This window comes from Aquarana catesbeiana, linkage group LG07, assembly GCF_042186555.1.
Source record: "Aquarana catesbeiana isolate 2022-GZ linkage group LG07, ASM4218655v1, whole genome shotgun sequence".
NCBI classification, from domain to species: Eukaryota; Metazoa; Chordata; class Amphibia; order Anura; family Ranidae; genus Aquarana; species Aquarana catesbeiana.
This window is the reverse complement of record NC_133330.1, coordinates 295,730,054-295,754,319: the sequence shown is the minus strand read 5'-3', so window position 1 is coordinate 295,754,319 and position 24,266 is coordinate 295,730,054. Positions and strand designations below refer to the sequence as shown.

Genomic DNA, 24,266 nt, shown 5'->3' with positions numbered 1-24,266 from the left:
GGAGGGAAGTTTCAAGAAAAAAACTTACATTTTAAATAAAGAACTTTGAAGCAAAATGAGGGTCAGCCCATCTATACAGCCTCACCATTGCCCATCTGCAGCCTGGTCAATGCCATCGGCAGCCTCACAATTGCCCACCAATGCAGCCTGATCAAAGCCCATCTACAGCCTCACAATTGCCCACCAATGCAGCCTGATAAATTCCCATCTGCAGCCTCACACCTGCCCATCAATGCAGCCTGATCAATGGCAATCTACAGCCTCACAATTGCCCATCAATGTAGCCTGATCAATGCTCATCTGCAGCCTCACAATTGCCCATTATTGCAGCCTGATCAATACCCATATGCAGCCTCACAATTGCCCATCAATGCAACTTGATCAATGGCCATCTACAGCCTCACAATTGCCCATCAATGCAGCCTGGTCAATGCCCATCGGCAGTCCAATTTTCAGGGTGAAAAATTTGCATGTTATACACCAATAAATACAGTATATTAAAGGTATAGTCCAATTTTTTTTAAAAAAATATGGTGATAAAAGAACAAAATGTGTATTTATTATTTTTTTTTGCATTCATATATGCAGACCATTTCAACCACTATCAGTGCGTGCACAGGCTTCTGCAGACTTTTCCCCCAGCTCTGTACACAAATACGGACTTTCTGTTATAGGGTTGGTGGAAGTCAACAATTTACTACAAGTGTGGAGACATCACCACCGTTAATAGAGAATACTGTACTGTAGTCTTACGTTTACAGAACCTATGAATGGATTACATGGCTGCACCAAATTCAATAGAAAAAAGAATGTTATTTGGTGAAGATCCCTACAATTCGGGTAAGTGGTGGTGGGGTGTTTGAGAGTATGGGGCTTAGAAATATGACCATATTTGATGTTGCACCCTAAATATGGGTATAATGTCATACATGGTCACTAGGGATGAGCCCACAGGTGTTCGTTTGTTCCAAAAAAACGAACATATGGGGCGTTCGTGGAAAATTTGAGCGTCACGGAACACCCCATAATGCACTGCGAGATCGCGACGAAGTCCACGCCCCACACTATATAAGGCTGCTTACAGACTGACCGTGTGTAGTGTTGTTGGCAGTGCTGTGTTTTGGCCTAGGCCAACAAGGCCCAGGTTTAGGGCGGCACTTTGCGGGAGGCGGCAAAAAAGCCACCCCCCCCATGAAAAAGGCACCCTCATTCCGGCTCTCGCACGCAGGGCCACAATCAGAGGAGTACAGCTGAAGAGAGCAGTGGCATCACAGGTGTGGAGGGGGCAGAAAGCAGTTTTAGTAGGTGCCATCAAGCCGCCCTCCACCCTTGGTAAAGCGGTGACTCTCTCTCTGATTGGCCCTCAGCTGTGGCCAATCATGGGGAGGAAAACAGTGGGCAGGAAGCTGGGCGGCAGCGCGGCAAGCCCAATTAGAGCCGCTCTCTCTCTTCTCCCTTTGGCTGACAGGAGAAAGGGGAAGAGGGCGAGTGGGGGAGATACACAGACAGCCCATAGCTCTCCTCTCCCTGTCACAGCGCAGCTGCCGAGTTCTCTGGCAAATGAAGCAGCAGCGCTGTGACAGGGAGAGGAGAGAGGAGAGCTATGGGCTGTCTGTGTATCTTCCCTGCTTGCCCCCCTCCCCTTTATCCTGTCAGCCGAAGGGAGAAGAGAGAGCTCTAATTGGTTTTGCCGCACCGCCATGACTGGCCACAGCAGAGGGCCAATCAGAAGACACTGGGGGGCATCATGGGAAATGTAGTCCCTGAAGATTGACGGCCCCAGTGTGTCAACAGACAACGTGCTACAGCCCCCAGCATGCATAAACTCTGCTGGGGGGGAGGGCCTGGAAACTGGAAACCGGAAAAAAGCAGAGAAATTGAGTGTTACAGGAGGAGAAAAAGAGAGTACTGTGCTGGGGGAAGCCAGAGAGGGAGCCACACTGAACTCCTGTACCCGCACCACAGAGAGCCACGCTGTACCCACACCACCAGGGAGCCACACTGTACCCACACCACCAGAGAGCCTCGCTGTAACCTGCACCACCAGAGAGCCACGCTGTACCCACACCACCAGAGAGCCACGCTGTACCCACACCACCAGAGAGAGAGCCATACTGTACCCACACACCGAGAGAGAGCCACATTGTACCCAAACCACCAGAGAGAGAGCCACGCTGTACCCGCACCACCAGAGAGCCACACTGTACCTGCACCACCAGAGAGCCATGCTGTACCCGCACCACCAGAGAGAGAGCCACAATGTACCCGCACCACCAGAGAGAGCCACGCTGTACCTGCACCACCAGAGAGGCAGCCACGCTGTACCCGCACCACCAGAGAGGGAGCGACACTGTACCTGCACCACCAGAGAGGGAGCCACGCTGTACCTGCACCACCAGAGAGGAAGCTACGCTGTACCCCCACCACCAGAGAGAGAGCCACGCCGTACCCGCACCACCAGAGAGGTAGCCACGCTGTACCCGCACCACCAGAGAGATAGCTACACTGTACCCGCACCAACAGAGATGGAGGCACGCTGTACCCGCACCACCAGAGAGGGAGCCACGCTGTTCCCGCATCACCAGAGGGGGAAAAAGATGGAGTCATTGCCAGAGTACAGACATGCTACACTACTGACTAGAGTCGGCAACCCAGAGTGAGCAAACATCCAGCCAGAGGGATCACTGTTGCGGTTTCGCTGGGTCTGGTAGGAGGGCCCGTTGGCCATTATTCATCACTGTTCCTAGGGACTGAGCCATTAGGAAGTGCCTAACCTGATATCCTCTAGGCCTTATTGACCGCCACAACGAGCTCCAACGCTGGGCCTCTGGTCTAAAAATAGGGAGGTGGGGGGGTGACACATTTTTTACCGCCCCAGGTGACACCAACCCTAGCGATGCCACTGTCCTGGAGCCCAGTGCCACAACAAGTTGCGGCACTGATCTCCGGTAACTGGCCAGACAGGGGTGCGCTAGTGTGGGCACCCAGGACATCTGCTGCCCGGGGTCCCACAAGCGGCGATCAGCTTTCCGTAGAAGCCGACACCTATCTCCCCACTGACAGCCACACACACTCCTTGGCTCCAATGTTCTAGTGTACACAGCCAGGAGGAGGTGGAGCCACAGAGGAGGGACAAGACTTCAGTGCAAGAGCTGCGCTGCTGGTCTGAGGTCTATGTATAGTTTACAGTGGAGGGGGACACAGTAACCGGGAAGGGGGGGCAGATAACAGATGCACACATGGAGTGATGGGAGGGGGGTAAGGGGATATGTGCTTTGGGACGGAGAGGATATGTGCTAGTGGGGGGGTCTGATCCTCCCTCCCACCACTAGCACATGTCCTCTCCCCTCCCAAAGCACCCATCACCTATCCACTTACCCCCCTCTCTCCCCCAAATGCGTCCCTCTGTCCTCTTCCTGCGGTGTCCCTCTGTCTTCCTCCCATGAAGATGACAGTGCGGATCTTAAAAAAGAAGGAGTATGGCCTTGAAAGGAAGGGGTGGGTCATATTTAAATTAGGGGGTGCGCGAGTTTAGTCAGGCCTAGGGCAGCACAAAACCTAAATACACCAATCCATTATCCGAAAATGGAAAGATTATGACACAGCTGCAAACCTACCAAGACATGGCTGTCCACCTAAACTGGCCGGGCAAGGAGAGCATTATTCAGAGAAGCAGCCAGGAGGCCCATGGTAACTCTGGAGGAGCTGCAGAGATCCACAGCTCAGGTGGGAGAATCTGTCCACAGGACAACTATTAGTCATGCACTCCACAAATCTGGCCTTTATGGATGAGTGGCAAGAAGAAAGCCTGTGGAAGAAGGTACTCTGTTCTGATGAGACTACAATTTAACTTTTTGGTCTAAAAGCAAAACGCTACGTATGGCGGAAAACGAACACTGTACATCACCTTCGACACACCATCCCCACCGTGAAACATGGTGGTGACAGCATCATGTTGTGGGGATGCTTTTCTTTAACAGAGACAGGAAAGCTGGCCTGAGTTGATGGGAAGATGGATGGAGCCAAATACAGGGCAATCTTAAAAGAAAACCTGTTATGCCGCCTACACACACGAGCGGAATGTCCGACAGAAAAAGTCAGGCGGAAGCGTTTCATCGTCTTTTCCGATCGTGTGTATGCCTCACTGGACTTTTTTGTCCAGTGAGGCATATTTTGACGGACCTATAAATGGAATATGTTCTAAATATTTCCGATGGAACCAATTCCTATCGGGAAAACTGCTCGTCTGTATGCTGTTCCAACGGACCAAAAACGACGCATGCTCTGAAGCAAGTACGAGACGGGAGCTATTGGCTACTGGCTATTGAACTTCCTTTTTCTAGTCCCGTCGTATGTGTTGTACGTCACCGCGTTCTGGACGTTCGGTCTTTGGTGTGACTGTGTGTATGCAAGACCGCTAGAGCGGAATTCTGCCGGAACTCCGTTGGAGAAACCTTCGGAGTTTATTCCGATAGCAAAACTATTCTTGTGTACGTGGCATTAGAGTCTGCAAAAGGCTTGAGACTGGGGCAGGGGTTCACCTTCCAGCAGGACAACGACCCTAAACATAGCCAGAGCTACAATGGAATGGTTTAGATCAAAGCATATTCATGTGTGAGAATAGCCCAGTCAAAGTCCAGACCTAAATCTGTGGCAAGACTTGAAAATTGGTGCTCACAGACGCTCTCCATCCAATATGACAGAGCTTGAGCTATTTTGCAAAGAATGAGCAAAAATGTCACTCTCCTAGATGTGCAAAGCAGGTAGAGACATCCCCAAATAGACATGCAGCTATAATTGCAGCGAAAGGTGATTCTACAAAGTACTGACTTGTTAAAAAATTTGAAAACCATTTATCATTTTCCTTTCACTTCACAATTATGTGCCACTTTGTGTTGGCCTATCCCATAAAATCCTAATAAAATACATTTACGTTTTTGGTTGTAACATGACAAAATGTGGAAAATTTCAAAGGGTATGAATAATTTTTCAAGGCACTGTATGGGGAGGTGTTCTGTACTCCACAACATGAACTAGGAACAATTCTAACAGTGCAGCACAGGCAGAAAGCACACAAAATTATCAGCTCATTGGATTTCTGGCAGGTCACTGGGTACTTTAGATTTATAAAACACATACAATGAATGCTGGTATATCTCACAGACCAAAAGGTAGCAAATAAGAGTTTATCGTTTAAGTGCACTTTAAGTGCTCATATGATCTATTAAGGCTCGGTTCACACTGCTGCGACAGCAAAGTCGTACGACTTTGCCTACGACTTTGTTCCGTAACTTCCTTCTGACTTGGATGCTATTTATGACCCTTTACAAGGGCTGAAATTACACCCAAGTCAGACCACATTAGCGCAGTAACCATTTCCAAAGTTGGAGAGACTTGTTTAGTATCAGGTAAAGTGGTAGTAAACTCTATTCTACCACTTATACTTACATGCAAGCCTATAGTAAGACTTACCTGTAGGTACTGTGAATATCTCCTAAACTTTCACAGCTTAGTAGATATTCAGACCCCCTTCACACTGGAGGCATTTTTCAGGCGCTAAAAATAGTGCCTGTAAAGCGCCTGAAAAATGCCTCATCTGCAATCCCAGTGTGAAAGCCCGAGTGCTTTAACACTGTGGCGCTGCACTGGCAGGACGTCAAAAAAAGTCCTGCAAGTCTGAAATCAATGGGCAGCGCCGCAGAATCGCCTGCAAAGCCCCTTTATTCGGCCGCTAGTGGGGGTTAAAAGTGTCCCACAAGCGGCCAAAAAGTGCCTCTAAAACAATGGTAAAGTGACGCTAAAATTAGATACGCTTTACCGCCAACGCCCCCGCGCTGTCAGTGCGAAAGGGCTCTTAGAGTGCATGCAGCCGGTGACGTTACCAGCACATGCGCTCTGAAGGTCCGGCATACAGTGCCGGACCTTCAGAGCCCATGCCGTAAACGGCGGCTCCCGAGCGCATGCTTAGGTGTGACATCATCGCGTCCCCAGCCACTCTTGTAGCCGGAGGATGTGAACCCGAAGGGAAATGCATACTAGCACATTATGACATTGCCTTGCAGGGGATTTTTTTTCCATCCACTGCGGTTTATTACCGCTTTAAGACGGCTCTCATAGGGAAACATTGAAAATGACATGTCATGCGACTTAGGGTCTCACAAGTCGCATCCCATGTCGCAGCAGTGTTAACAGAGCCTGATGTGGTTTTGGATCATGGTATTGACCCAAACAAAGGAAGGGGAAGATAAACAAAAATGGGTTGTTTTACTAAAGACAAATAGGCTGTTCCATTAGTTTAATGAATGTGGTGAAAATTCACTTTACAAAAAACAGGCAAACATGTACAAAGAAAATAGAAAAAAAAACTGTATTTTTGCCTTGCACATGACAGGAGGACACAAGTCAGCATAGCTTCACCTATTCACCAAGCTAAAAGAAAACTTATTTGCAAATTCAACAGCCTATTTGCTTTTAGTAACCCTATAGCATGCTTGTTACAAATAAACGGACCCGTGAAGTGCAGGATGCCTAACGTACTATGCACTTAGACCTAGTGGGGTATCTGTGCCTGATGGGAAAGTAGAAATGCTGGATTTAACCACTTAAGGACCTGAAGAATTTGCCCCCTTAATGATCAGGCCATTTTTTGCGATACGGCACTGCGTCGCTTTAACTGACAATTGCGCGGTCGTGCGACGCTGTACCCAAACAAAATTTATGCGTTTTTTTCCCCACAAATAAAGCTTTCTTTTGGTGGTATTTGATCACCTCTGTGGTTTTTTTTTTATCGTTATAAACAAAAAAGACCAACAATTTTGAAAAAAAAAACAATATTTTTTCATTTTTGCTATAATAAATATCCCCAAAAAATGTAAAAAAACATATTTCTTCATCAGTTTAGGCCGATATGTATTCTTCTACATATTTTTGGTAAAAAAAAAAATCGCAATAAGCATATATTGATTTGTTTGCACAAAAGTTATAGCGTCTACAAAATAGATTGATTTATGGCATTTTTATTATTCATCTTATTTTTACTAGTAATGGCGGTGATCGGCGATTTTTAGCGGGACTGCGATATTGCAGTGGACAGATCGGACACTTTTTTGGAACCATTGACATTTATACAGCGATCAGAGCTAAAAATAGCCACTGATTACTGTATAAATGTCACTGGCAGGGAAGGGGTTAACACTAGGGGCGATCAAGGGGTTAAGTGTTCTCTAGGGAGGCGTTTCTAACTGTGGAGGGAGTGTAGCGACTGGAGGAGGAACAACAGATCTGTCTCTGCTCCCCTGACAGAATGTGGATCTGTCAGTTTATATTGACAGATCCCCGTTCTGTCTCTCTCAGGAACTATTGTGGATGGCCGGCGGACATTGCGGCCACTGGCTACGCGTATCGGCTCCGGCGACGCGGGTCTGCCCCCTAGTGGTCTTAAAGTGCCCGACGTACAATGATGGCGATTCACCCAGAAGAGCCAACCTGCTGAAGTACAACTGCGGCGGCTGGTCCTTAAGAGGTTAAAGATGAATTCTTGCATATATGAAAGACACACAAAAAATGCACCTCTATATTCATTAATAAACCTTTTTTTTTATGTAACTAAATAATAGCATTTGACTTGATTTAAACCTCTAAATTCCCATGTATAGCATCACTTTGACTTTGAGAGGGAGAGGATCATTAGGAAACAATCAGGTGAGCTGCATCATAAAATGGAACATGGTGACAGGAGAAGAGAACAGACTAAGCAAAGAAATGGGCTCATCAGTCTTTTTCTGCTCCTTCACTATCGAAATTGTTGGCTGGGGGCCAGTTGCTGTAAGACATGTATATAGACATACATACAAATCCTTTTTGTATCCTTTTTGTCTGCCTGGATTTCATCTTTAATAACAAACAGTATCTCATAAAAGTGAATTTCCCTCTTGAGCATGGAGTTCACCAGAGCTTCTCAGGTTCTCACTGGAGTCCTCTTCCACTCCTCCACAACGACATCATGGAGCTGGTGGACGTTAGAGACCTTGCGCTCCTCCACCTTCTGTTTGAGGATGCCCCACAGAAACTCAATAGGGTTTAGGTCTGGAGACATGCTTAGCCAGTCCATCACCTTTACCCTCAGCATTTTTATCAAGGCAGAAGGGCTAAGGCATGGAGACTATTCACATCAGCAGTCATAGCAGATGGCAAGAGAGTAGTTAGGACCAGCCAGAGGTAGTGGCAGGCAACAGGCAAGAGAGTAGTCACATCTGAGTAGAGGTCTAGACAGACGGCAAACAAGACAGTAGTAAGGTCCAGGCAGGGTCTTTGCAGGCGGAAAGCAAAAGATTAGTCAGGTCAATCCGGGTAAGCAACAAACAGGCAACTGGCAGGTAAATATTATAATGCTTTTGCTCTCGTATAGCTTGCGATAAGACACTGCACCAGCAACTTCAAAGGCTGGTGCTAAATTACTCTTCTGCTCAGAGGTCATGCCCAGTATCATTACTAGAAATTCTGGATGTCCTGGAAGTAGTCAAGGTCCTAGGAACCCTGGAAATCATGGCAGGGATCCTGTGTGGAATCCTGGATGACCCAACAGGGATCCTGTGAATACTGTAACAGTAGCTTTGCCAGAATATTCCTTTTGCTCCTGGCATGTGAAGAGGCATGTGAGGTGATGTTGAATGCGCCTCAGTTTCTAGACTTCAGAAACTGCAAAGTTCCAAGTTTAAAACCTCTGAGGTCACCGTAACCCACATTGTAACCAGGTTAAGTAAGGGAATTTGTGACTGGAGAAATCATTTTATATAGCTTCAGTATTTCATCAAATGGCAATGAGCTTAATAATACTATATAATCCCCATGGCAGCTAATCAGACTCAGATTTGCAATGGGATACGACAGTTGGAGAATAAATTAAGAGAGTGATTGCATGTTACAGGAAACACAGGTGGCTCTTGTATCAGTCTCTTTAGTGCTTAACAGGTTGATTTTTTTTATAAATCTAAACAGTGCCTCCTTTAAAAGAAATAAAAAAAAAGGTCCAATCTTTAAAAACAGACTATTTCATTTCCTATGCTAAGGAATTCAACAGCTTTTTCAGTGCTTAACTCCAATTTACTATTTCAAGAAATTTGCATTTTACCAGTCATAAAATTGCCTGTTAAATCATCATTGCATTCAAAAATTCTTACTGGCATTAGCGAAAATCCCAAATAACAAGCTTGTGTGTTCTAGACAGAAAGCTTTTTATTATAAGGTGCAGAAACATTATATTTATCAAATAAGTGAAATCTAGTTATCTGAATATCTGTAATAATCATACAAATCTACCTTGTGCAGAGCTGATGTGATGGTCATGCTGGGTTTCTTTTATAGTGAACAGAGCAAATTTCTTTCCTGCAACCACGGGTTGACAGTGTTGACAAGGGAATCCCTCCCGCTGAGCCATTGTGTTTTTCTATAACAGCCGCTAGCGATAATCGCATATAAAATCCAGCAGGCTGGTTGTATCCAAGTTGATCAATAAATCAACTTGGGTACATTCAGCCTGCTCATACATGGTTCGAATCTCGGACAGTTCCTGCTTAACCAGCCAAGATTGGTACCATCTATGGCCGGCTTAACTAAGGCTGGTCATATACGGTTCAATTTTTTTTTTTGTTCAGCCAGCTAGCTGAACAAACAAAAACTGAACTGATTCTTCCATCTACACATTCAAGGTGGACAGGGAAATCCTCCCCACTTTGGCATTATATTTTGATAGCTGGACTCCTCCGCCATCAGAATACACTGATCAGCGCTGCATGCGATTGGCTGCATGCGTTAATCGAAGCAAAATCTTCCAACAAGCCATGAGAAGTCGATGGATAGATCAACTTCTCATGAATGGAAAGGGCCGTACATGAATCAAAATTCGATCCGTGTATGGTCAGCTTAAAGTGGTGTTCCGGCCGAAATTATAGTTTTTATATAAAAATACCCCTATAATACACAAGCTTAATGTATTCTAGTAAAGTTAGTCTGTAAACTAAGGTCTGTTTTGTTAGTTTATAGCAGTAGATTGTTATTTTATAAACTTACAGCAGGCCGTGGCCATCTTAAGTGTGGGCATCTGAAGCCAGACTGTATATCTTTCTGGATCTCATCCTTGCAGATCTCGCACATGCTCAGTGCAGCACAAGCAGTGTAATAGGTTTCAGGTCAGGTTTCCATAGCAACGGCAGTGTCATAGGAAGTTGCCGCCCCTTCCCAGAAGGAATTGCAAACAGGAAATGATACGATGGGCCAGGGAGAAGTGAAAAATGAATACAGCAGATATACAGTAGGTACTGAGAAAAAAAAAATTAAAAATATCCAATTAGTTTACAGTGCACAATTTAGCGAGGGATGCTGAAGAGTTGTAAAAGTGGGTGGAACTCCACTTTAACTCCACTAGCTTCTGCCAGCACTGAAGTCTCCAAAGTGAAGAGCGTTCGTCAGTGTCCCGTTAACCTGATTGATATTGATTCGGCTCTCATCTAAAAGTTAATAAATTTGCTCTCCAACCAGGCTACCTATCCCGAAGCTTCAATTCCATTTCCTAGAGTTCAAATTCACAGTTTTCTTCTTTACAAAAAAAAATGAATGAATTAACAATGTAGTTAAAAAGGAGTATGTGAATCTTCCAGAATCCTAAACTTCACTGAGATAATGAATCTCTACGAGATTCAGGCAGACATTAAAAAAAAATTAATCTAGTTAATTGTTCAGTAAAAAACACTTAAAAGTGTCACTAAACCTACATCATTAAAACTATCAATAAATGGTGTATTACATGTTGTTCATACTCACTCAGTCACTATGCAAATCATTTTCTGTATTCTGCAAACAATCTGGTTGATCCTACTGTTCTCTATCCCTCCCTCCTGTCCATGTCCCCACTGCAGTTGGGGATTTTGGAGAGTAGCACATGCACAGATTCCAGTGCATTTTCTACCCTGAGCATTTCTTCCCTATCACAGAGCAGCCCATGAGATTATAGAGGCACACTTGTGGGTGTATAAATGACACTTCCCTCCCTCCCTCTTCCTCCATGCCCACTAATCAGCTAAACACAATGGGGGTGGGATAATTCATCTTGATGGTGGCTTCACCTCCCTGTTATTCTAAGACACAGACTGGAGAGGCATGACACAGTCTGTGACTGGCAGAAACCTGTTATTGCCAAAAAATAATAATGATTTAATTTCAAATATATATACAGTGGAACCTCGGATTGCAAGTAACGCGGTTAACGAGCGTTTCGCAATACGAGCACAGTATTTTTAAAAATCGTAAGCAAGGGAGGAATGGCTTACGCATTTCACACACAAATTGTGCTTTATCAAAGTCCCAATTCTTGATAAAGCACAATTCATTTGTGAAACGTGTAAGCCGTTCCTCCCTTGCTTGTACATGTAGGGCTTTTCATGTTCTTCATGGTTTTATATGAATAAAAGGCATCTGGATCCCAGTTTGGTGTGCAGCTACCCGGATTTTCCTTTCTTTATAGGGATTCATTACTCCAAAAAATAAGTGTCCAATCACCATGCTCCAAAATCCAAATGATGAATATATTGTGAAAAAGTGTTTCAATCTTCATAAAGGTGCTTCACCCAAAGTACAAAACATTGATATATACGCTCACCAGAACTATTCGGCCATCATGTGACCATCAAGCATATATATATATATATATATATATGTTTCCCCTTCCTGAGGCTGGGTTCACACTGGGTTTCCCTGCATCCAATTTGTATAGCATTGTGACCGACTCTCTATGGAGCTGGTTCACACATCTCAGCAGCAGCTCCGGAGCGAATTGCACAGGAGACCTGTGCATCTTTTCGTCCGTTTCAGGTCCGAATTCAACCCAAAATTCAGGCTGAAATCGGACCTGAAATGGTGAATGGAGATGCACCGGACCCCTGCTGTGAGCCGTGTTCCAGTGTGAACCCAGCCTAAAGATGATAGGCAACTCCTCTAGATGTCTAGACACCTCTTCCCCGATTATAGCACTGTAAAAAAGGCTCCAAAATGGACCACAAGAGGGATGTATAAAGTGTAATATTGTTTAATAAAACTCCCACATTAAAATCACAATTGTATCCACTCACATATTTACAAGAAATGACGGGCATGAGACATGTGCAGTTTCTCTGGCCGATACCTCCCATCCCGTTCACCAGCGATGGAATCCAGCGTGCGTTCCACCCAGGGGAAGTAATGTATAGAATGGCTCCAGTCAATGTGTGTCAGGCCTGTGCTTCAATGCATTTTGCGCTGGTGAATGGAATAGGAACTATCGGCCGGAGAAGCTGCACATGTCTCATGCCCGTTATTTCTTGTAAATATGTGGTCCATTTTGGATCCCTCTATAATCAGGGAAGAGGAGCCTGGACATCTAGTGGAGAAGTTGCCTATCATCTTTAAGAAGGGGAAACATATATATGTATATATGCTTGATGGTCACATGATGGCTAAATAGTTCTGGTGAGCGTATATCGATGTTTTGCACTTTGGGTGAAGCACTTTTATGAAGATTAAAGCACTTTTTCACAACATATTCATTATTTAGGAGTGCAGTTATTGGACACTTATTTTTTGGAGATTTTTTTGGACTCATTTATTATATGGACCTACTTTGTTAATTTGTTTATATTGATGCACAATTTATTGTTGATTGCCACTATTTTGCAGTTGATTCATAGGTGGCACCCTTATTTTCACTTTTTTGATTGTATTAATGGTGTTTGTCACTGTTAAAGGAGCAGCAACATAGCCATTGGAAATTATTTGTTTTTTTTTATCATATTGTCAGCGCCCCTTCTTGATTTTATAGGGATTCATTTATTAAAACTAGAGAGTGAAAAAGCTGGTGCAGCTGTACATGGTAGCCAATCAGCTTCTAGCTTCAGCTTGTTCATTTAACCTTTGACAAAAAAAAATTGGAAGCTGATTGGTTTCTAAGCAGAACTGCACCAAATTTTGCACTATCCAGTTTTAGTAAATCAACCCCATAGACTCCTTGGGGTTGAGTTAATAAAACTGGAGAGTGCAAAATCTGGTGCAGCTGTGCATGGTAGCCAATCAGCTTCTAACTTTAGCTTGTTCAATTAAGCTTTGACGGAAAAAAAACCTGGAAACCTAACTGCACCAGATTTTGCACTTTCCAGTTTTAGTAAGTCAAACCCCCTGCATTTATTTTAAACTCCCAAGGACCTGGGGACCCAGGGGGACAGCATGTTGAGAATAACTACCACCAAATGTCCAGCACATCATACTGGGCACAGCAGGGAAGAGCTTGTTAGCCATCAGATTTTGCACTAACTGTTCAACCTCAACCTGATACTGAGCTTACAATGCCTGCCATTGACCATAGCCTGTTTACCTGAGTATTAAATTATTTTTCCAGACCTGACCTTGGATTGTCTATACCCTTGACCTTGCTTTACCTACATGGCACCTACGACACTCTCTCCATTGCTGTGACCAATCTCCATGACGTTATCCCAAGTGCATTGCACTGAGCAAGTATAAAGGGATTACAACCTAAATTCCAGGATATGTTATTACACTTTTCCAGTACACAATGATATTGTTAACTTGTAGCTATGAAGGGAAACCATAAAATAATGGTTTTGATAAAAATAAACAATCAAATAAAGCTTATAAAAGAATCCGGGAACTGGTTGAACCTTTTCCAAATCTATGTGGCCACTTAACTTGAAAACTGGAAGAAAGCCACCAAATACATATACACAATGCATAATTTAAAAGCTTCAAAGTGTACAATCAATTTCTCTCTACCAGATATGGATACATTTGAATTAATAATGTATTAGTGCAACTGCACTGGTGCCAGAACAGGGCTTTTTAACAGTTAAATATCTTACCGTATGGGAGCGGTTAATGGATTAGAGCCTGGAGGTCAAATGACAACATAATGAGGATGAAAGGTAAGCTTTTCACATAGTATCATGTACTCAGTTGTCAGTCCCAACATCTAGTCATCGTTCCAAGATTGGACATATCTATTTCTAGGTCAGTAAGCTTTCCTTAAGAACTGAGATATCTGACAAATTACATTGTCCATGTGCAACATTTATGGATAGGGCTAAGTGGATTGCCCCAAAAGAGCCTGATAATAAATGTTTAATGGAATAAACTAATAGACAGTTAAAAAATTGGTTGTCTGTACAGCCAACGGCATATAATGAAAATAATGTCTTTTTAAAACAGCAGAAGGAACTTTATTATACCACTTTATTTTATGAGATGGAAAAGAGGGACACTTTTTAGCACTTGCATTTTTAAGCAAGATATCCTGCCTCACACCCTTATGCATGTACAAAATAAAACATTTTGTGTATCTAATGACAAAGTGGCCAACAGTCACTTTGCAGCCAAAAACATCTACAAAAAAAAACACAAAACTCTTAGGGCTAAAACACACTTTTGTAATGTGGTGGGTTGCAGCCATGCATGCATTACAGCAACACACATTACGAGCATTAGCTTGTTGTAGTGGCATTTTGAAAGGTACCCTAAAGCTGAAGCAATTAGCTTTGGCACACATGCCCTAAAGAATTAGGTATAAGGCTAAAGTGTTTTAAAGGCCAAATAGAAAATATTGGGTTGTCTCTGGAATAGGAATAGATGGGAAGTCTTCAATTAGGGACACTCTTTTGGTGACATATGTCTAAGAGAGCATGTCCCTCACTTTTCCTTTCAGTATCTATAGTGTGTATGGGAACAGAAGTAAAGGAAAACGTCCCCAATAGAACACAGATGGCGAAAAAAATCTAACAGGGGTTATACCCTGGCTAAAGCAGAAAAAAGTTATGGTTAAAAAGATTGTAAAGGAAAAAAATATTACTAAAAAAATAACAGAGCATCCCTGATCCTCCTTTTCCCAGGTCCCTCACCAGCTCTCTGGGCCCCTCCCCCTTGCCAAGTGCCCCCCCATAGAAAGCGCTTGCTGTGGAGGCATTGGTGCGTGTTCACTCCCGAGCCAGCTCTCTGCAACCATAAGACACAGAGAGCATGGCTCAGCTCCCGCCTCACTGGCTGTGATTGACAGGAGCAAGAGCCAATGGCTCCTGCTGCTGCATCTCATCTAATCAGGAGAGAGAGACCCGGGAGAGCCTCGGCTCCCGTGTACATCGCTGGATCTAGATCAGGCTTAGTTGAGTATTAGGGGGGCTGAGGGGGGAGCTGCACACTGAAGGTTTTTTTTTTACCTTTATGCATAGAATGCATGATGGTGAAAAACCTTCGGCCTTTACAACCACTTTAAGGTTAATTGTATTGGGTTAAGTTTAAGGGTTAGGTCCAGGGTAAATGTAAGCATGAGGTTATGGGTGATGTAAGATGGGCGATATATCACCAGCAGCAGAATCACCCAGGTAAGAGAATCACTTAAATCAGATGGGGCTGTGCTTAACCCAACCTACACGGGTTAACTCGTTTTGTCTAGGGGTGAACACAGAGCTTATACTCACCCAATCCTTAGATCTTCTGAAAAACTGCACTCCCCTCATGTCCAGTAGTGGACTGTTCCTGCTGCCCTCACCTCCAGAGCCAGTCTATGGGCGTGATGACGTCAGGAACAGTTCACTGCACAAGACCACAGGGGGGGCAGGAGTGACAGGAAGGATCAGCGGATTAGGTGAGTATACTGTATCTCAGCAATCCTCTACCCTAGACAAAAACAAGCAGTTAATCCATGCAGTGCGGGCACAGCCCCACTGCATGGGGGAAAACCTAATAGAAATGTTCCCATGTTGGCCTGGTCCAACCAGTTAAAGAATGACTCCATAGGAAAAGGTAAATGGACTTACAACGATTCTAATGCACTGTACACATGACCCGTCGTTGTCCCGTCGGAATAAACTCTGAAGTTTTTTCTGACGGAGTTCCAACAGAATTCCGCTGAAACTGTCTTGCGTACACATGATCACACCAAAGTTCGACCGTCAAGAACGTGGTGACGTACAACACGTATGACGGGACTAGAAAAAGGAAGTTCAATAGCCAGTAGCCAATAGCTTCTGTCTCATACTTGCTTCAGAGCATGCGTTGTTTTTGGTACGTCGGAACAGCATACAGATGAGCGGTTTTCCCAATAGGAATTGGTTCAGTCGGAAATATTTAGAACATGTTCTCTTTCTAGGTCCGTCAGAATTGTAGATGTAGAAAGTCCAATGAGGCATACACATGATCGGAATATACAATGAAAAGCTCCCGTCGGACTTTTTCTGTCGGACATTCCGCTCGTGTGTACGGGGCATAACACTGATGAGTTGTCCCCGGCAAATGGATCACTCACTTGACATAGTCCTAAGGGTTAAATGTTAGGGATAGGTTAAGTTTTTAAGTTCCAAGGTAGACACAGACTGCAACAAAAGCTAAAACAAAAATGTCAACTACCCCAAATCATAAATAGCTTTAAGCGCAAAAGGGCAAAGGGAAGGACTTTACACAAGATAAACAAAACAACATTATTCCCTGCACACATGCCAGCCAGCAAAAAAAAAGTACATTGTCTAACAATTTGTGTTAAAAACTGAGGTTTTAGTTGCACAATATTTGCAAATATATGTGGAAGCCGCACTGTAGCCTCAAGGCCCCTCTGTATAGTGCAGTCCTAACTCTGGTCTATGAGAGCCTCCATGTTGGAGCACATACTGTGTAGCAATTGATAAATTAAGGACAGGTATGCCTGAAGGCAGTCCATTTTTCTTTAAAATCCTGTTTTGTTTGCAATATAAGCCTCACATAGGTTCTAACCTTTCTTCGTTATATCCACATATAGGGAAAACTGTTTGTACTTAAGTCTGACTTTAAAGTTGAAATTCTAACCAGGTAAAGCAAAAGACGCTATAGACAGAAGGCAGCCGACAACGGCTGGAAAATGCCCGGGAAGTGACGTCACCCATACAGTTACTATGGGGCTTCCGTCGTCGGTTGCCTCTTCTGCACATGCCTCCCCACAGAAGCAGCGCTGACAGTTCAGCATGGGACCGGACCAGAGCAGCTTCAGAAAAGGTATGTATAGCGATTTTTGCTTTACAGGGTTAGACAGGTTAGTCTTAATGTGGCTGCAAGTAAATTTAGAGATTTTAGTTTTAGGCTGAACTGCTACTTTAAAATTTAATTTGAGAGGTTAAAGTAAATTATAAGGTGCAGGTAAGGTTAAGTATTAGGGTCAATCTATGGGTTAGGTTTACAGATCAGGGAATGGACAGGACAGTTCTTTTTACTTGTTTCGAGAACTACATGTGCTGGGTTCATGGTGGAAAACCAATGTACAGCTTGAACCAGACTGCTGTTGCCCATAAAAAAAAATTTGTTGAGCTTGAATTTTGTAATCAATTGTTTGTCAATTTTCGGTTGAATAATCAATGTACAAATGTTGCATTTCTTGCATTTTGAAGCATGATATAGATATCTTTTGGTACTACCATGAATTTTGTAAATATATGATTTTCGCTCTAGAGGAAGTCATTTGTGTTGTATGACTAACATATCAGTTACACGTCTTGTCAGTCGCTGTCTTATATATATAAATAACCTAAGATATGCGGTGCTTTCTTGGGGGCAATTCTAACACTTGCATAATGTTTTTTTTTTCCCTTCATAAACATGATAAAATAAAATATGTGAGTTGATAACCTTAACCGGGGTGAAAAAAACGCCAGTGGGTTGCTGCAAGAATTAACAAAATAGTCAACACTCAAAATATCCATTGCCTAGGGGATGAATAATTTGTTTTTACTGCTATATGCAAATGATCAGCTGATATTATTCTCTATCTCCTATTGATGTAAGAGATATCAATGCCTTGTCAGCCTCCTGTCTAAATAATTAGTATACTGAAAACAAATAAAATCTGCTTTTCTTTTATTCGCCAGCCACAGCACTATAATAATCAAACCAACTAAGGAAGGTCATGAATCCAGCAGCAGGCAGGAGAATACAAGGTACAGTATCTAAATGACTGAACAAAGAGACCGTCTTACCAGTTGCTATTTTACTCATTTTTGAATCTTTCAACAGTCACCACTGCTGCAGCATACAGTAGGTTTAATGCTGTCTTCTTGGTATCCTGCAGTGCCTGTCTGCCATCTGCTCTCCCAAAAAAATCTACAGACGGAGACATGCTTTAGTCACTTATTCCACTGGGAAAAAAAAAACAAAAAAAAAAAAAAAAAACAACAGCTCCCCGCTGCCGGGGAAAATGATCTATGTACAGTACAAGCAATATGAGCAAATCGGCTTCATAAGGCACCAGAACTTGCTACGCAGAATGGCTAGCACCTGCACTTTGTTGTAGAGCGTTAACGACAGCAGCAGAAGAGTTTCCCAACAAAACAATAGCATGTGGTTTCTGATTAGTATCTATCCAAAGACCGGCTCAGCGGAAGGCGCCAAGAACAATGGCTTTTTATACTGTTTATTCCAGAAGAAGAAGCTTCTCCACAGAAAACATTTATAATGCGTTGTACGGTTTTTGCATTAGCTCTATGACAGCGTGATGAATTGAACCGTGTGTAATACTTTATAAAAGCAGCTAAAGCAGAATGCCTGTCCTTACAGCAAAGTTGGCATCAAAGCGACAATCAGATTATCCTTAGAGATAAACAATGGGGTACCTGCTGTTTGCATTCAGGTGACCAGCAATTAGAGACCGCCACCTTCATTTTTAGATATTTTAACAAAAGGCAAATTTTTATTTCATTGATATCTTATGCAGGGATAATCATCACAACTGACAAATAAGGAACAGCAGCATACATGGATAATTGAATCATAAGAGCAGTGCTTGTGCCCAGCAGTGGCAAAGAGGCAACTTTTGCCTGTATTGTTATTGGCCACTCATAGCGTAAGATGACTGTATTTCTGCTTATGATAGTAACATCATAAGTGGAAACACAGTCAACGTATGTACAAACTTATTTATGCATTGCCACAAAATTCTAAGCAAGATGTCAACCAGTTGTTTTTGGCACTGAAGGTTGTGTGCCGACAGAGTCCAGTGATTTTTAATCTCGCCCCGGCAGCATGTGCTTTTACAGGAACAAATCAATCTCTTCTTGTGGCTTATAACCATAACTTGAAAGATGGCATTAAAAATCAGATCAGTTTCCATAGGCAAAGTGCCCTTTTCTATCCTTTCGTTTTCATAAATCTTTCCATATTTCCCACACTAAAGCGTAATTCCATGTTTAATTGTCCCTTTTAATAACTTATTTGGGCCAAACTGGCCCAAACAAACCATTTATAACAGGTGTGCTTGCTAGGCATGTTGTATTAACTGTATGCAGCCTCAGCTGCATACAGTATACAGTACAGTGTTGCGGCAGTGGGATGGCAAAATCCCATCCCACTACCGGAACAAAACAGAGTCGGACGGAACTCTGCTTAGCCATTCACTGGAAACTTTGTATTCTATGGATGAATACAAAGCTTCCTCTGATTGGCTAAGGTAAAGAGGCAGACGGATGATGTCACATTTAAAGTGATACTAAAGTCCCTTTTTTTTTAGTTAAAAATAACAAACATGTTATATTTACCTGCTCTGTGAAATGGTTTTTCACAGAGCAGCCCAGATCCTCCTCTTCTCAGGTCCCTCTTCGGAGCTCCTGGCCCCTCCCTCCTGTTGAGTGCCACCACAGCAAGCAGCTTGCTATGGGGGCACCCGAGCTGAGCCGCAGCTCTGTGTGTCCATTCAGACAAGGAGCTGCAGCCCAGCCCTGACACCCTTTCTCTCCTCATTGGCTCACTGACTTTGATTGACAGCAGTGGGAGCAAATGGCACCGTGCTGCTGTCTCAGCCAATGAGGAAGGGAGTCCCAGACACCCGAGTCTCTCGTGCAACATCGCTGAACCTAGATGGACTTCAGGTACATATTATGGGGGGCTGAGGGAATCTGCTGCACACAGAAGGTTTTATTATCTTAATGCATAGAATGCATTAAGATAAAAAACCTTCTTCCTTTACAACCACTTTAAAGAATACAAAGCTTCCTGTGAATGGCTGAGCAGTGCTCATCTCAACTCTGTTTTGTTTGGACAATGGAAGTTCCTGTCCTACTGCCAGAACACAGCGCTGAGGCTACATACAGTTTATACAGCGCGCCCAGCAAGTGCACCTGTTAATGCAGTGAATTGTTTGCAAGTGCACCTATTAGAGCAGTGAATAGTTTATTTTTGTCAGCTTTTCCAAAACAAACTATTTGGAAGGAACTTTAAATATGGAGTTAGGCTTTCAGGTTGGTCAAGCGTGTCATATGTCAGCTGTTTACTGAAATGTCCTGAAAGTTAGCGCACCATTATGCAAATTCCAACTTCAATTAGGAAGTTGCCAATAAGGTCTGACCCCTCCCTCCTCCTTTTGGTAAGTCAGGCAGATTGGTAGCTTCATTAACCAATAGTCACTGCTCCTCACAAATCTGTGAGTTAGCCAACTCATTGAAAACAATGCACTTGCTGTGTGGCTGGCATCATATCTCAGGGGTTGTTAGGACAGAGTAATTGCTGAGGGTGCGCTTACACTGGGACTGGTTTTAGTGAAGCATGCCTGAGTCCACCTGTCCCCCCCCACTCCCCCGCTGCTTTGCACAAGTGTTCCTGGGCAAATGCCCCTGCTAACCAGACCAGTGATACCTGGTCCACTACACAGTCCTCTATGGAGAGAACTGTGCTTCGGCATAATTTGCACTCACGCTGTACCGGATCATAAGTGAACAGCGCCCAGGGCCACAGTTCCAAGAGGCCCCAGGGTATGGTTAATCGGTTCCAGGCACAGTTTGGAGCACTCACACTACACAAACACACCAACCAGAGGGGCTGAACTGCACCCATGACAGTTTAGAGAGCTAGTGTGAGTTCACCCTGAGTGTTTACTTACTCTAGTGACCAATCTAAAAATTGCTATATTAACCAGTCCTGCTCTAATACCTGAGTTCATTGGTAATATTCCAAATGTGAGCAAAGAAGAGAAATGCATTGTTAGCGTTGCATATGCCCAAAAGTTCACAGCAGAAGCAATGGAGCTGTCCACATCATTCTCTCAGCAGCTCAGCTCACCCCCCCCCCCCCAGCATGAAGATCCTTCAGAACTTCTGCTGCAAACTTTGTGGATGAATTGCTCCACGTTGCCTGCAGCTACAGACTTCAGTGAGGGCTTGTATTATAGATCATTTACTTCTTGGTAAGAATAAAAAACATATTTGAATTTCAACAGTCTGTCACCACTTCACTACAATAATAACTCAAACATGTGCTCACTGAAAGTGCTCTATATTCTCCTTTTTACTCTATGCTATTTGCTTATTATCACCATTATATTTTAACTTCAAACATATTGATTTGTGTTACATTTTCTTAGCAACAGATACAAATAAAATGATTTCTGAAATGCCTTAATAAATCTTACAACAGAGACATAAAATTGACAATCAGATTTACTTTAGGAATTTGTCCATTCTCGAGTGACCATTCATTATGTTAGCAAAGAGCACCCTTTCCATTTCAGACACAAATCATACACACTACAAAGATTGAAAGCAGCACATAATCAAGTTTCAAAAAGCCAAAGGTACCAAATGACATTATCAATATTTATCTTACAAACACACATGCTACAACAATAATTACAAGCTTTATAAAACATACACTTTTTAATATCTGGAAGGCACATGGAACTCGAAGGACTTAGTCAATGGATCGCAAAGGTCTCAAAGGTCACAAAATGCACAAGTAAAATAAAAACATAATTATACTATGAAGACGTTTGACTATTAGGAAAATACTTGTTAATATTTTATAAGAAATTACAAGATATAGGGAAAAGGAAAGGACCTTTTTTCGTCTAGCTGTGTCAAGCATTACAAAAAAAAACATATTGATTACATTATAGGATATATTCTGTCTGCTGAGTGCTTGTAGCTTTTACCTTGAAATTATGCTACTCTGTTAGCTAATCCCTTTACTTATATGCCATTTTTCATGTCTTCTAAATGTTGCTGAATCTGAGAAGAAAAATGCAGGGCAGGGTGCAATTGTAGCACCACTCACAATTAGAATTTTTTCCAACCTAATTAACAAACCTTCAGTGTTCAGTTCAGTGTAACCCTAAGGTTCCTCCAGAAGCTGCCAAGGGTTCCATGAGCAATGAGCAAATTTTGCCTTTCAGATATGTAACCACTGGCCAGTTATACCTGTTGGTAGTCCCTGATTTCTGAGGGGTCTTTACTCCACATTTTCTGAGGGTGCTCCAAACTAAGGGATTTCTGGACCATGGTGGAGCAGAGGATAAAATGATAAGTGTCCCTTGGAGGAAATCCTGCAGCCTTCCAGTTACATGATACACCGCTTTCAAACAAACTATACAAATGATAAACGATACGATACAAGCGATACAAACGATACAAAAGTTTACTATTGAAACATCTCCTTAATGCAGCGAAAGCCTGCATTCCAGCATTATGGATAAGTACTGTTCCTCCCAATAAACCACACTGGCTTGCTTGAATTAATGAGATCCAAGAGACAGAAAACCTGACCATGTTGCTCAGGGAGCAAGAAGAAAAGTACTGGAAAATTCAGACCTATTTCCTGTATAAAAATCAAACAATGTTAGCAACCATAAGCTGAGGTGAGATATTGTGACACTATGCAAGGTTCCTCGGGGGGGGGGGGGGCGGCCCAGTAGATGGATGGGTTTTTTCCCCCTACCCAGCTCCTTACCCTCCTTGTCTCTTCCCGCTGCCCCCCTCTTATCTTCCTCTTTCTCCTAATTTTCTTCTTCTCCTCTCTTTCTATCTTGTTATCCATCCTCTCCCACTTTTTATATTTTCTAGTGTTTGCTTTTACACTTATATTGAATAACTAAAAATGCTTATGAGGAAACTGTATATTCCAGTAAATGTACAAGAAGCTCTGCTAAATACACATCAAACATTGTTTATACAAGAGCACAACGCCTTTGATTCATTTGTATATTTTTATTTGACCTTTTTTTTATGTGTACAATATTTACTGAATTTCATGATGATATCTATGTGTTGGAAGCACATTTTATACCGCTTTTTCTAAATACAAAATTGAAAGAAAAAAAAGCATTCCGTTGACTACCCATGTAAGAAGCATTCTTCCCATTGACCATATTTTTTTAACATGAATCTTATTGTTTTGCTACATTAGTTGGAATAATGTGAAAACATGTTCTAAATGTCCATGATATGTCTTTCATATGTCTACTGTGAAAAAATACTGTGCTGATATCCAAAGTAAATACTAGCCAGCACAGAAAAGGACAAAATTGTGTTTTAGGGTAGTGGAAAAGTATGTGCACACAAACCAATGTACAATCAGCGTAACCTTGTACAATCTGTGTATCTGTGTTAGGTGATGGATACAAACATCATAAATGATATATATCCTCATATTGCATACACTCACAACTTTATGTGATCCTAGGTCTAAAATGGATACCTCAATCCATGATATATTGTGTGAAAATTGGAAAAACTTAAAAAGTCAAAAGGTGCAAAAAAAGAAAAGTCCAAATAAAAAATTGAAATAACAATTATTCAGAATGGTGGTCCAAAAAAGCTAGATACGTCCCAACGCCAACAGTAAGGGTCACAAATCTAGAGGGTTCAACCACCACCAATTCTGAAGGGGCTTACCGGAACATGTGGACCCAGTTAAGTTTATGCCTAGTGGCTCTACACAGGCGGGGGGTGTATATATGCACCAATATGGATGGAGTCACAACACCCCTTTCTCCTGAATAATGTAGGGGATAATCAGCTTCCAATGTCCATTTCACAGCTTAATGCGACTCTCCAGAACTTGCAACATCAAAGCAAAGGGTGAGCAGGGCAGTGTCTTCTCTATAGTGCTCAATCAGTGCAATCAAGAAAAGACAAAATAGCTCCGCATAGTGTAAAATCATATGAAAAAATGTATTTTAAAAAGTTATGAACACGAACATTTCCATGGATAAAAAAAGCGCTCATTAGATAATCTTTCATGTGACAGCTTGTAGAACGCAATGGCACCAACAGGGCTCGATCCAACACGTTTCATCTAAACAGACATAATCTGGGGTCAAGAGGAGGCGATACTCATCATATTTTGCTTAAACTTGAGGTATGGTGGATTCATAACCTCAATACTAGAAAACCATATGGATTGAATGATAGGATGGACATAAATCTTTTTTTTAACATGAATCTTATTGTTTT

At 42.8% G+C, this 24,266-nt stretch overlaps 1 protein-coding gene across 3 annotated transcripts in view; it reads right to left on the bottom strand.

Moving 5' to 3' along the window:
* The window catches only part of AGBL4 (AGBL carboxypeptidase 4), a 3,151,866-nt gene that overhangs the window by 3,049,100 nt on the left and 78,500 nt on the right, over positions 1-24,266 (bottom strand). The window contains exon 2 of one of the 3 annotated variants that reach the window (XM_073593576.1): positions 18,030-18,153. The exons of the other annotated variants lie outside the window; for them this stretch is intronic. Coding sequence (XP_073449677.1) covers positions 18,030-18,048 — 19 coding nt within the window. The 5' untranslated portion in view covers positions 18,049-18,153. The remainder of the gene's footprint in view (positions 1-18,029; positions 18,154-24,266) is intronic. 3 annotated transcript variants of the gene reach the window in all.